Source organism: Trachurus japonicus, chromosome 18 (genome assembly GCF_045865225.1).
Source record: "Trachurus japonicus isolate A0001 chromosome 18, Traja_1.0".
NCBI classification, from domain to species: Eukaryota; Metazoa; Chordata; class Actinopteri; order Carangiformes; family Carangidae; genus Trachurus; species Trachurus japonicus.
This window is the reverse complement of record NC_140924.1, coordinates 19,292,681-19,306,845: the sequence shown is the minus strand read 5'-3', so window position 1 is coordinate 19,306,845 and position 14,165 is coordinate 19,292,681. Positions and strand designations below refer to the sequence as shown.

Here is a 14,165-nt window from a genome sequence, read left to right as displayed (position 1 = left end):
TGGTATGCTGCGTTCAGGGTCACATGACTTATAGGAAAATTGAATATCATCGCACTGATCAGGCTGCAAAATAAACCACGAGCTGCTAGAAAGCAATTATATAACAATTTTAGTTTTGCCATCATGACCTATGACCTTATACAAAAAAAACAAAAACAAATAAAGGCTTTATTGATATCAGTTTATTCCATACTTTTACTCATTTATATCACCATTCAAATCTGTCCAGTGAGACAAAGGTAATTTCAACATGCTATAACACAGCAGAAAACCCAAATGCTACATGACCAACATTTAAATAATAAATCTCTGCAAATATTCAAACACATTTTTAGTCTGAAAACATATTACAGTATACACTCAGTGCCATCATATCTGTGAATAATGCTAAGTGTAACTATCCAAAAAAATAAAATGTGATACTGAGGTAAACCATCTTCAACTGTAGGCTATAAATACTAAATGTGAAGCAACATTAAAATAAACCATCAATTACTGATCAATAAAAGTTTCTCATTAATGCTTTAACTTTCAAAAGAAGAACTCAAAAGACATTCACTTACAGGACCAGAGGGGAAATACACCAGTATAGTCCCACTACTCTACAACTCTGAAGTTTATTCTGCATTTCTCTGGCTTTTATGATAAGTTGTCTTGTTCTGTTTCTGGAGTTTCCTCAGTGGGGCGGTGGTGTGTCTCCATCCTCTCTTCTTCTTCTTCTTCCGTGTTTTTTTCTTTGCATATTTTATTTCAGCAGTTTGCATTTGGGCCACCTTTTGTGTTTCTCTGGTACTTAAATGACTTGTACAGTTTGTCTCTTCTGCATTGAGAGAGACTGTTGTGTCTCTGTGAGTCTGCTGCTCTGGTCCAGGTGAATCATTCAGCTGTGAACAGTCACTACTCCCTCCATCACCTGTCTGACTCCTGCCACTCACTTCTGTGGAGGTTTCCACGGTTAGAATCGCTATGGTTATTCTCTCACTGCATCTTAGAAAACCATTAGGAGTTTCTTCAAATTCTTCCTCAATTATCCTCCCACATATTCTCCGCCCATCTTTACCCTCTATTACAACTTCTTTTAATACAGCTGATTCTTGTGACTGAGAATTGGTTGTAAATGCTCCTATTCTTTGTGCAGGATCATCATCTGCTTTATTCTGCTCTTTGTCTCCCTTCACATCCCTACTCTCCTCTCTCTGTTGTTCACAACCTTTATACAACATGTCGCTGCCTCCCTGTTTAAACCCACCATCACCCTCTGGCATGTTGTGTTTGTGATCAGCAGCACTTCCACTGCTCTGAAGCCCTTCAAGGAAGAGGTCATATTTGGACCAGAGCTTTGTTGTTGCTGGTGTTAGTTGATCTGCTCCAGTCGGCTCTAGTTTATTAGTGTGAGCATCTTGATTGTTCAACTCCCTGCTTTCCTCATTCCTCCCCTGATCACGGTGTTGTCCTCTCTGCCCGACTCCATCTCCATCGTCCTGATGCTCTACAGGACAGATGTGTTCAGGAGACAGCTGCTGTTCTCTAGACTCAACACTGATCATGTCGCTAATTTCTGGTTTTAAACTTCTATCAATAGAAACCAGCTCTGCAGCGTCTTCACCAACTTCTCTTTTCTCCTCCTCTGTCTCTCTTCCTGTCTCAGCATCTTGACTCTGGTCGTCCCTGACTCTTGCAGCAGGCAGGAAACCACTAGTGGACACGCCCATGGTGTCATGAGCACAAGTATCTGCAGCGGTGGCTACAAAGTAGAATTCAAATGAGTTCAAGCAAAAATACAAAACACTATGATGCAATTATTCACACTGTGTTTAACTTACTTTTCTTCTTCCTGTAGAAGAGAAGATAAGCAGTGTGGGATCTGGTGGAGACACATGAAGAGATAGTGTCAGATTTATTTATTTATATTAATACTTTTTTTTTTTTTTTTTTTTTTACAATAGTGGAGTAAATGGGAGTTTTCAACAAATTCCTGTGGTTGTGGATACAACATGGCATTATAACATGCTTAAAGGGATACTTCACCCAAAATTGATAATTCACCAATCATCCACTCACCGTCATGCCAAGGACAGGTTTGGAGAAGTTTTCAAAACACTTTTTAAGTCCCAGTGGGGGTCCGGCTGGCCACGGATTTTCATATAATGGCGCAACATGCATGAAATTTGCTACAAGATGTTCTTTCGTGTTTATATCATACATCTAATGGTTTACGATAAACGAACATCTTGCAGCAGATCTCACACATGGGCACAAACATCAACAGAGCCAAAAACAGAGATCAATTTTTTTTTTCTGAACAACTTTTCTAACAACTTTTTCATGTGACGGCTTCAGGACACTTGGGTCAGTACAGACAAGCAGTATGGAGGTATCTGGATGTTTCATAGTGTGTGTTTTGGACCATTCAAAAATGAACTCTATCCGCCGCCATTATATGAAAATCCGTTGCCAGCCGGACCCCCCCTGGAACTACAAAGGGTTTTGATAACTCTGAAAGTTCTCTGAACGCTTCCTTGGCATGACGGTGAGTAGAAAACTGGTGAATTATTGATTTTGGGTGAAATATAGGAGCCATTTCGCTTTTATTTTGGTGTTTTATTGATGGCGGGTTTTATTGTGTTAAACCTACCTCTCAATGTCACTTCTCTTGAACATCTGTGGTTCAAGCTGTTAAAGAATGGATGAAAAGAATAATTAAACACAAGATGATGAGTCTGTGCTTCCCATCATCATATATAACTATATCAAAGTGGCTCTGGAGCCAACAACACTGCAGCTCATGTTCTTACCAATCTGACTCTGGTATCATCAAACTCATACCATCTCTCATCATCCTGGGACTTTACTGTTGCAGTGTAATGTCCAATTCTCAGATCACCCCAGTGGTCCACTACTGCGTACAGCTCATACATGTGACTCTGATCGACAAATAAACAATTACAGAAATCAGGGCCAGGGATAGAAAATTGAGGTGCTGTAATAAAATTATTTTAAAAAAATGAGTTTATATACCTCAGGGATGTGTAGGGAGCAGGGAACATCCACAACACAGTTGTTTTTGATGTAGCTCATGTCATAGTAGTTCATCGCAAACCTCTTCAGCAGCAGCGTCAAAACATCTGGAGGATCCTCTAGTGAATATTTCTGAATGAAACACAGGTTGTTGTAATTCATTTCATTAAGTCTCAGTTCTGTTGTTAGGAAATGTTGATTTGTGCATGTGTTTTCTCTCTACTCACAGTTGTAGCATCCGATTTGTCGTCACACTTATCACAGTACATCCGGTTTTCTTCAGTGAACAATAACTCTTTGAAATACTCCTCAATGCCATCCACCTAAACAAGACAAACCCATCACTTGTATCTGACAGTTATAACTGCATCATGATCTGCATAAAAACGGTCCTGGTGCTTTACTGATTGAACTTTCCAAAAGGATTTCTGAGCTTCCGGATTTTCTCCTCTGACTTACACATGTTATATGAAGACACCTGCTGACAACAACTTAATACACTGTAACACATTCTCAGATTGTGATACTTAACAAATGTTCCTGATAAGACCTCTGAATGTCAAATTAATCTAACAACTATCTCCTGGCTACTCAAATGCCTGTGAAGTGTAGGTTAGGTTTGGGCATTTACCCAACCCATTTACCACATGATAGGTCTCACTTTAGGACCTCCCCAGTTCAAGAGAAAGATGCCAAAATTTCCCATTTGTGTTTTTGTCTGTGAGACATTTAGAACATGTTGTCTTGTGTGTCAACTCTCCATGAAAGATCTGAAAACATAAAAATAAAGCCTGTGTAAATTTTGACATGTTACAAATTCCCTTCAACACTGATGCCATCTTTACGTGTGAAGCCTCCTCACTGGTCAGAGCTAAAATCTTCTCCAAATACTCAGCAGCATCTTGTTGTTCATACACTGAAAACAGTGGGAAACAGTATTCAGGACATTTAAAAATGAATAATATCAAATAAAGAATAAAACTGCTATTGCCTTGTGGTCAATTTATCTTTTGGTTTTATTATCATATATTCTGTACTTAATCACCAATTAACCTCTTAAAAAAACATCATGATAGAGAAATGCTAGCTATATTGACATTATGTCATGTCTATTGGTAAAACTTTCCAGAAAGTTCAGTCATTTTTGAATGTGCCTTAATGGTTGCATGTTGTTCATTGTGTAAACCTCGGTACCTCTGTCAATGCCCAGCCTGTTAGTGATCTTATAGGTGTAGGCTGTGTAACTCTTTAAGTCATCAAACAGTTGACAGTCAATACGCTCAGGATCATAGTGTTAATGTTAACAGTGTTGTAGAGGCCTGTAGTGGCTCTTTACTTCAGTCGGTGCGTTTACCTGCGTCGTCATCTTCTCCTTCAGCTGCAGCACAGTCATGCTCTTAAACTGCTCCTCTGTGTCACACAGGTCCACCCCCATCTTCTCCCTGCTCACACCGTGCACAATAACTTTGCATCTTGTGTGTTGTTTGAGTGGTCTTTTCCTCTCTGCTGCAGAGTGTCTTCAATGGGCGTCATTCAGGTAGAACAGCATGAACAACTGTTGACACTTTCACTTTAAGCTGTAAAAATCAGCTCTTTGTTTCTTCTTCATGTCCAGTCACTAAACTATTTGAAAGAGGCCTGTTAAGTCAGTGTGATTCTTCGTGTGACTGGTTTAACTCCTGTTTGTCTTGTGTTCATATATTATGGATTGTGAGGCTCATAGTTTTACATCATGTTATTCTTATTACCATGTTTTTCATATTTATCATAAAAACCCCTTTTAAGATGTAAATTAGTGGCAGTTTTCTGTGATGAGCAGATGATAAAGACTGTGGGCATAAATGACAGAGCATTGGATTAAATTTCCTATGCACATATATGTCTTATCTTCTCATATGACTCAGAGACTCCACACACTTTACAGATACAAACACTGCATGTATTTTCTCTGCTGTGTTTAGTCTTCCTACATCTTCAATAAAACCTGCAGGATCTGTTCTGTGTTCACTGTCTGCACATAATGTTGTTAGGTAGTCCCTCTAATTTCTTCCCTAGGAGCTGACCTCTGTGAGTTAATCATTAACAATATAATAAAGTTTCATTTCCCATAAACACACAAAGTCTATTTGATGTCAGACTCAAACAAGTGAACACATGTGACAAACAGTTCTTGAATGTTGAGACAGGATCACTAAGACTAAAATATTAAATATGAATCCACCTCTCCATTTATCTGTCTCAAAGAACTGAACCTGAGTCAACCCCAGGTCCAGAAGGAGCTGCAGTGCCCTCTATAGGTCAATCACAATACAACACTGAACAATAAAGACACAGACTTGTTTTAGAAAGTGGTTTAATATCCAACAAATGGACAAAAATGACATATTCCCCCCAAGATTTGGGATTTTCTCACTGTTAAGTTATTACTACACAATGACACAGGTTAAACATGTCATTCATTCTTTAACACAGGTGATATTCTGAGTAAATACAGTAAAAACTTTCAGGTTTGTAAAGTGAATATATGCATGTAAAGCAAAGGATATGAATCAGTAGTATGGTACAGGTTGTCATGTGCTCAGTGTGAATACAATGTGTCAAACAACTGAGTTTTTGACTACAGTTTTTCTAAAAGGCTCTACAGAGTGTTATTATGATTTGGACACAAACTGAGAGATCAAACTTTTTAAATTGTTGGTCAGTATAAATATATCTACATGGTATAGAGGCTAAACGTGTTTGCAGACATGTCTGTTTATCACAAATCAGTTAATACAACTGTCAAAATCACGTAACATTTCCATGCTTCCGTTTCGACCGTCCTTGTCTCCCATACCACCAACCCCGTCCTCATCACCATCGTCAGTTATTTTCCTCTCATATATCTCACGTTCTCTAGCACGAACACCTTGATCATCCACATCACTCATGTTCTCATGATGCTCTGTACCAATTTTAACGGTTATCTTTCTCTTTCTACTAATTTCAACATCTCGACTTTGGTCAACAACACTGTTACCAGCAGCAGGCAGAGAATCTCCCCTGATGTCTTCAGTGGAGGTTTCTGCAGCGGGGGCTGGAAAGTGATACATACATTGAAACAATTAACAGAGAAATCTGAAGCTGTAATACATGTGTCAGAAATATGGAAATACACGTCTCTTACCTTTAATCCTGTAAAAAATTAGATAAGCGCTGCAGGATCTAGTGGGAGAAACGTAAAAAGAAATTTATATTACGTAAATCAGTGGTTCTTAAACCTTTTTACATCAAGGACCCCTAGGCCATGGACCCCCCATTGGGAAAAATTTGGAAACAAACACCAGAAATACATAAATATTTGTTCTGAGACTGAATAACGTTAGTCAATGTACGTTCCAATTAGGGCCAATGGCATGAATTTTTGGAAAGATTTAGAGAAATGTCTGGAAAAAAATGCAATATTTCCTGATAAAAGTTGTTAGGGACCGCCTTGAACCTCCTCAAGGACCCCTGGGGGTCCCCAGACCCCACTTTGAGAACCACTGGTTTAAATACCCTGCCCTGTGCGATGAGCAGAGCATGTGACTGATCAGCTGATCTGGATGAAGCTTTAGTTGTATGCCTGAACTAGCTTCACGGACAAACGCATTTATTTAGTAAAATATACAATGAGAAAAGATGGACACTTACTTGTTAGGGTTATCTGCCTGGAAAGGCTCGTGATCACACTGTTTATAAAAATAATAACCAAACATCACATTAGAAATAAATCTAACTACTACAACACACACATACACACGAGTTCAAGTCCTTACCAATGTGACTGTGGTATCATCAAACTCATACCATCTCTCATCATCCTGGGACTTTACTGTTGCAGTGTAATGTCCACTTCTGAGATCACCAAAGTGATCCACTACTGCGTAAAGCTCATATATACGACTCTGATCAACATAGAAACAATGACAGGAATCAGGGTTAGAGATTAACTTTAAATATGATAGAAAACAGTAAAAAAATAAGTATTATAATTATAATATAAGTCTAAGTGTGGCTCTGTCTCTTTTTTCTTTTTTAAACACACACAAAAAATTATGGAGCGAGCATGTAGTTGACGCGTGTCTTAGGCCACAAAAACTCCACAGTTCTTCTTTCTCACGAGGGTTTATTGAAACCTTTCTTCAAGTTACAACAAAAAGATAAAAAAAACAGTGTAGCGATCCAAACTCAGGCAATAATCATTAGCACGGTCAAAAACTAGTGTGCTCTCTTCGCCTCCATAATCATAACTGAACCAAATTATGCACACATCACGTTACGCACGTCTCAGCCAATAAGAAGAGAGCAGCTGTTATTAACTAATAGGCACTCTTATAACCTCAAATACTGTATATAAAGGATAAATCCAACAAATTTAAATTATTTATCACCTTATGTGTAATATACAAAATGGCTCTAACAATGTTTATACCTCAGGGATGTGCAGGGTGAAGGGAACATCCACAACACAGTTGTTTTTGAAGTAGCTCATGTAACCGTAATCAAACTCAAACCTCTTCAGCAGCAGCGTCAAAACCTCTGGAGGATCCTTTAGTTCACATTTCTGAATGAAACACATGTTGTTCACTTCATGAAGAGTCAATATTGTCCACAAGAAATTTGAGTGCATGTGTTTTCTCTCTACTCACAGTTGTAGCATCAGATTTGTCATCGCACTGTTTGCAGTACATCTGGTTTTCTCCACTGAAAGATAACTCTCTGAAATACTCCTCGATGCCATCCACCTGAACAAGACAATCCCATCACTTGTATCTGACACTGAGGTACTGAGTGAGGAGAGTAGCGTTATGTGTGTATAATATAAATAGTAATGTATCAGGAATAGACCCATGTGGCACCACGCAGTAAGGTCACATGCTGAAAACACTGATTATGACAATGAAACAGGGAAACAACTTATGAGCTTCTACAATATTTTCCACTTTGTGATAATAGTATTTCTCTGCTGTGAAGTTTTGCAGGTTGTCAGGCTCTTACCACGCGATAGGTCTCGTTGTTGGACTTCACCAGTTCAAGAGGAAGATGCCAAAATTTCCCGTCTGAGCTTATCTCTGTCTCACATGTAGAACATTTTCTCTTGTGTGTCAGCTCTCCGTGGAAGATCTGAAAACACAAAGTTACAGACTGTATAATACATTATTTTACATGTAACATACACATTCCCTTTATCACTGATGATGAGGTCTTTACCTGTGAAGCCTCCTCACTGGTCAGAGTTAAAATTTTATCAAAGTACTCAACAGCATCTCGCTGTTCATTCACTGCAAAGAGCAGAAATCAGTTGAAGAACATAAACATCAAACATCTTTTGTTCAATTTATCTATCATAGCAAAAAACAAACAAACATGTGAAGAAGAAAAAAAGTTTCTTCTTCACATCACCTTCACACACCTTTTAATAATTGACACAATCTGTGAATTATTAAAAGCTTCACCTTTTTGTCTAATTCATATGAACAGGTTAAGTGTCCAAAACATAGATTAAATCACAATAAGTTACTGTAAGATAATGATCTGCATTATTTTCACAAAAAGAGATTAATTTCTTTTTCTTTTGAGAATTAATTTGGTTCTTCAACATTGAGCCTCCTAAATAGTTAATGGCAATCTTAAAAAAAACCAATCAAATAAACTTCAGTAATCTATGTGCAAACCTCTGTACCTCTGTTGATGCCCAGCTTCCTGGTGATTTTATAGGTGTAGGTTTCTCGTTCCTTCAAGTCATCAAACAGGTCTTTCAGTTGACAGTCAATATGCTCAGGATCAGGGTCTCCACTCATCGGCCTTAACAGAATTAAGACAGATGGGTCCATGAGAGATGATAATGAATATTATACTAGTGGAATGAGGTTGTACTTTGTCACAAACCTTTCCACAGCCTCTCTGAAGTCTCTGGTCATGAACAGCACCTGCAGCACACTGTTCAGGTAACACGTTGCTCCTTGGTTCATCAAGCCATGATAGTTTACAGGAGCTGCAGAGAGGAGATTTATATAAATGCATTAAAACATTAGAAACGTTTGAACACCGGTAAAGTGACCTGACAGCAGGTGTGTCTTACCTGGAGACGCGTCTGTCTTGCTGATACACGGCCGACTGCTTTGCGAGTTATTCTTATTTTCTTTCTTTTTTTGAGGCATTACTGATCCACGGAGATTTGCAGTTTGACGACTGATGAATGAGAACAAGCGAAACTAAAACGAAACCAAGAAAACAAAGCAGAAAAAACGCGACCCCACCTCAACTGGTTAGATTCACATCACCAAGACGTTCCCGCAGATCAGAGACAAACAACAACTTCTGCCTGTCAGATCATTGTCGAGTCACGCGAAGCGTATCGAGCCACCTTTTAAAATAAAAACCCTCTGAATACTTTCTATTTCACTCTCCTGCTGCATGGGCTGGTATGCTGCGTTCAGGGTCACATGACTTATAGGAAAATTGAATATCATCGCACTGATCAGGCTGCAAAATAAACCACGAGCTGCCAGAACGCAATTACTTATAGATAGATAGATCATGATAAGTTATCATAGACAATTTTAGTTTTGCCATCATGGTCTATGACCTTATACAAAAAATACAAATAAAGGCTTGATTGATATCAGTTTATTCCATAAATAGTTTTACTCATTTAAATCACCATTCAAATCGTCCAGTGAGAAAAAGGTAATTTCTAATAAGACCGTTTGGTTTGATTTAACATGCTATAAAACATCTAAAGCAGAAAAAACAAATGCTACATGACCAACATTTAAATAATAAATCTCTGCAAATGTTTAGTCTGAAACCATATTACAGTACACATTCAGTGCCATCACATCTGTGAATAATACTAAGTATTTAAGTAACTATCTAAAAAATAAAATGTGATACTGTGGGCAAACCATCTTCAACTGTATAAATCCTAAATGTGAAGCAACATAAACCATCAATTATGGATTAATAAAAGTTTTCCAGTAAAGCTTTAACATTTAATAGAAGAAACCCATTCACTTAAAGGACCAGTGGGGAAATACACACACTACCTGACCATGAACAAATATCTGGTAAACACCAATTAAAAATGAACACTACAATCTTGTGAACACCATGCTGACGTGCTGCGTCGTAAAACAACAATTTCCATTTTCATTCATCTGACTATTAAGTTTATTCTGCAATTCTCTGGCTTTTATTATAAAATGTCTTGTTGTCCTGTGTCTGAAGTTTCTTCAAAGGGTCGGTGGTGTGTCTCCATCCTCTCTTCTTCTTTTTTCATGGCATGTTTTATTTCAGCAGCTTGCATTTGTGCATCAGGCACATCTTGTGTTTCTCTGGTACTTGGATGACTTATACAGTTTGTCTCATACTCCTCTTTTGCATTGAGAGAGACTGTGGTGTCTCCGTGAGTCTGCTGCTCTGGTCGAGGTGAATCATTCAGCTGTGAACAGGCACTACTCCCTCCATCACCTGCCTGACTTCTGACACTCACTTTTGATGTTTCCACAGTTACAAACGCTATGGTTTTTGTCTCACTGCATTGAAGACCATTAGGAGTGTCTTTAAATTCTTCATCAACAATCCTCCCACGTACCACGTCCCACGTTTGCCTACCTGTACCCTCCACTACAACTTCACTCAATTCAGCTGATTCTTGTGGCTGTTGTATCACCTCTTCTACACTTTCAATTTCCCGGCCCTCATTCATTTCTTTCCTTCTTTCTGAGTCCTCTCTGTTTTGAATTTGTTCATCTGCTTTATTTTCCTGCTCTTTGGCTTGTTCTGGGTGTGTTGTATATGAGACACTGATTTTCTGCTCATTGTAATCCCAAAAACCCTCACTGGCACTCAGGTTTGATGTAAATGCTCCTTTTCTTTGTGCAGGATCATCATCATCTGCTTTACGCTGCTCATTATCTCCTGTAACATCCCTCATCTGTTGTCCGTGATCTTTATACAACATTTTGCTGCCTCCCTGTTCAAACCCGCCATCACACTCTGGCATGTTGTGTTTGTGATCAGCAGCACTTCCACTGCCTTGAAGGTAATAGTAATACATGGGTGAGTACTTCATTTTTAGTTGATCTGCTCCAGTCAGCTCTAGTTTATTAGTGTAAGCAGCTTTATTGTTCAACTCACTGCTTTCCTCATCCCTCCCCTGATCACTGTGCTGTCCTCTCTGCCCGACTCCATCACCATTGTCCTGATGCTCTACTGGACAGATGTGTTTAGGTGACATCTCCTGTTCTCTAGACTCAACATTGATCATGTCGCTAGTTTCTGTTTTTCCATTTCTATCAATAGAAACCAGCTCTGCAGCGTCTTCACCAACTTCTGTTTTCTCTTCCTCTCTCTCTCTTCCTGTCTCAGCATCTCGTCTCTGGTCATCATCGTCTCTGCCATCAGGCAGGAAACCACTAGTGGACACGTCCATGGTGTCATGAGCAGTATCTGCAGCGGTGGCTACAAAGTAAGATTTAAATGAGTTCAAGCAAAAATACAAAACACTATGATGCACTTATTCACACCACATGTGTTTAACTTACTTTTCTTCTTCCTGTAGAAGAGAAGATAAGCACTGAAGGATCTGTGGGGAGACATGATGTGAAGAGATACATAAGTCTTTTTCAATTAAAATCACACAGTAAGTGGGAGAGATTTTGACATAAATGTTTGTGGTTGTGGATACAGCATGGAGTTATAACATGCTTGAACATGCTTCTGTTATTCATCTACCCGAGGCTGGACTGAAGTGAAAACTTGATAAAGTGTTAAACTGTCTATATTGAAGGGTGAAAAGAACTAAAACTTACTCCTCAGTGTCTCTCCCTTGGAATGGCTGCTTTTCAAGCTGTTAATGAAAAGAATAATTAAACATAGCATAGTGACATCATATATAACTATACATCGAAGTGGCTTTGGAGCTAACAACACTTGAGTTCATGTTCTTACCAATGTGACTGTGGTATCATTGAAGTCGTACCATCTCTCATCATCCTGGGACTTTACTGTTGCAGTGTAGTGTCCAATTCTCAGATCACCCCAGTGGTCCACTACTGCGTACAGTTCATACATGAACTGACTCTAATCAACAGAGAAACAATGATAGGAATCAGGGCCAGGGATGAAAATTTGAGGTGGTATGATCAAACAGTAAATTATAAAGTATTTATACCTCAGGGATGTGTAGGGTGAAGGGAACATCCACAACACAGTTGTTTTTGAAGTAGCTCATGTAATTGTAGTCAAACTCAAACCTCTTCAGCAGCAGTGTCAAAACCTCTGGAGGATCCTTTAGTTCACATTTCTGAATGAAACACATGTTGTCAAAGCCTTGACCTTGTTATAATTCACTTGTTCACTTCTGTTGGTACTTTGATTTGTACATTTGTTGTGTTTTCTCTCTACTCACAGTTGTAGCATCAGATTTGTCGTCACACTCATCACAGTACATCTGGTTTTCTCCACTGAAAGATACATCCCTGAAATACTCCTGAGTGCCATTCACCTAAAGATATACACACACATACCTTAGATTTGACAGATATAATTATATGATTATATATAATCACCTGCATAAACATTGATCCTGAAGTACTGACTGAGAAGAACAATGTTACACATGTATAATGTAAATAGTAATGTACCAAGAATAGATCCTTGTGGCACCACATTACTGATGTTGAGAAGATCACATATGAAATCAGGTCAAACAACTTGATGCAAGCTAACGCAACATGCCCCGGTTGGTGACATCTCCTGACGAGACAATACTGCTGTGAAGTTTGCAAGTTTAGGTTCTTACCACACGATAGGTCTGGTTGTTGGACTTCACCAGTTCAAGAGGAAGATGCCAAAATTTCCCATTTGTGATTTTCTCTGTGTGACCTTTAGAGCACATGGTCTTGTATGTTAACTCGCCATGGAAGATCTGAAAACACAAAAATACAGACACTGTAATAACGTCTTATTTTACATGTAACAAAAGTTCCCTTTAACATTGATGACATCTTTACCTGTGAGGCCTCATCACTGGTCAGGGCTAAAATCTTCTCCAGGTACTCGGCAGCATCTCGCTGTTCGTACACTGAAAAGAGTGGAAAACATGTTCAGAAGAATAAAATTGCTGTTGCTGTGTGGTCAATGTGGTCTAATGTATCTTGGTTTTAGTCTTCATGATATATTCTGTCTATTTAATGTCAGCATATAGTGTCCAGCTTTTCTGAATCTCAGGATGTTATTTTAAGATGTTAATTGGTCATTACCTCATGTATACTGGACTGGTAAAACTTAACAGAAAGTTATTTCTTTTTTTTTTACTATGTCCCTTAATGACTGCTTGTTGTGTAAACCTCTGTACCTCTGTCGATGTTCAGCTTCTTAGTGATCTTATAGGTGTAGGTTGGGTATTTCTTCAAGTCATCAAACAGGTCTTTCAGTTGATGGTCAATACGTTCAGGGTCATTACTCGTGGACCTTAACAAAAGGTAAACAGATGAGTCCATGAGTGACGTAAATACCGGTAAGTAACAAATATTATAATAAATATTATGTGGAATAAGGTTGTACTTGGTCACAAACCTCACCACAGCTTCTCTGAAGTCTTTTGTCATGAACAACACCTGCAGCACACTGTTCAGGTAACATGTTGCTCCTTGGTTCATCAAGCCATGATACTTTCTAGGAGCTGCAGAGAGGAGAGATTTAGAAAAGGATATGTGAACTGCAGAAATGTCAACACTGTTGAACTGACCTGACAGTGTATCTTACCTGAAGAGGAGGTAAATATTTTGGAAAACCGTTCACACAAAGCATCCATCATGATTCTGTTTGGATCCTGTTTCTTTCCTCGCTGCTGCTGGTGCAGCTGCGCGGAGATTTGCAGTTCGACGAGCGATTGTTGACCATCAATTAATCGTCTATGTTGCAAAAACGTTGCTATGTCTATGTTGCTGAAACAAACAGAAAACTAAAGAAAATATGAACATACCGTCGGCTCTAAGTTTCACACGGTCAACTCATGCCTGCAGATCTCTACAAAACAAAATAATTGTCGAGTCGACTCAGAAAAACTTTCGGTTTCATTTATTGCTGCATTCAAGGTGTGTCGGAATTTGGAGATT

At 38.8% G+C, this 14,165-nt stretch overlaps 2 protein-coding genes across 2 annotated transcripts; both read right to left on the bottom strand.

The window, feature by feature from the left end:
- Window positions 1-617: 617 nt before the first annotated feature.
- On the bottom strand, window positions 618-13,861 carry LOC146969208 (uncharacterized). Its single transcript, XM_085759360.1, has 17 exons — window positions 13,813-13,861; window positions 13,612-13,729; window positions 13,403-13,509; window positions 13,059-13,129; window positions 12,848-12,973; window positions 12,455-12,550; window positions 12,218-12,349; window positions 11,995-12,126; window positions 11,857-11,893; window positions 11,589-11,642; window positions 10,244-11,505; window positions 3,246-3,341; window positions 3,019-3,150; window positions 2,796-2,924; window positions 2,636-2,673; window positions 1,824-1,864; window positions 618-1,744 (listed from the first exon to the last, which is right to left on the bottom strand). Exons 1-17 carry the CDS (start codon window positions 13,859-13,861, stop codon window positions 618-620), a joined length of 3,747 nt encoding a protein of 1,248 aa, XP_085615486.1.
- Window positions 3,246-9,365, bottom strand: LOC146969209 (ubiquitin carboxyl-terminal hydrolase 12-like). The gene is made up of 6 exons (XM_085759922.1): window positions 9,122-9,365; window positions 8,929-9,034; window positions 8,723-8,844; window positions 3,864-3,934; window positions 3,663-3,788; window positions 3,246-3,341 (listed from the first exon to the last, which is right to left on the bottom strand). Exons 1-5 carry the CDS (start codon window positions 9,198-9,200, stop codon window positions 3,681-3,683), a joined length of 486 nt encoding a protein of 161 aa, XP_085616048.1. The 5' UTR covers window positions 9,201-9,365; the 3' UTR covers window positions 3,246-3,341; window positions 3,663-3,680.
- Window positions 13,862-14,165: the final 304 nt, after the last annotated feature.

What these genes read in the sequence shown, in the direction of transcription:
- LOC146969209 (XM_085759922.1), bottom strand. Translation starts at nt 9,200, where the DNA reads ATGCCTCAAAAAAAGAAAGAAAATAAGAATAACTCGCAAAGCAGTCGG. An exon ending in CAAGACAGACGCGTCTCCAG is followed by an intron (nt 9,035 to 9,121) that starts GTAAGACACACC and finishes TCCTCTCTGCAG; the next exon opens with CTCCTGTAAACTATCATGGC. An exon ending in TTCAGAGAGGCTGTGGAAAG is followed by an intron (nt 8,845 to 8,928) that starts GTTTGTGACAAA and finishes AATTCTGTTAAG; the next exon opens with GCCGATGAGTGGAGACCCTG.
- LOC146969208 (XM_085759360.1), bottom strand. Translation starts at nt 13,861, where the DNA reads ATGGATGCTTTGTGTGAACGGTTTTCCAAAATATTTACCTCCTCTTCA. An exon ending in GAAGCTGAACATCGACAGAG is followed by an intron (nt 13,130 to 13,402) that starts GTACAGAGGTTT and finishes CACTCTTTTCAG; the next exon opens with TGTACGAACAGCGAGATGCT. An exon ending in ATGATACCAGAGTCAGATTG is followed by an intron (nt 2,674 to 2,795) that starts GTAAGAACATGA and finishes ATTCTTTAACAG; the next exon opens with CTTGAACCACAGATGTTCAA.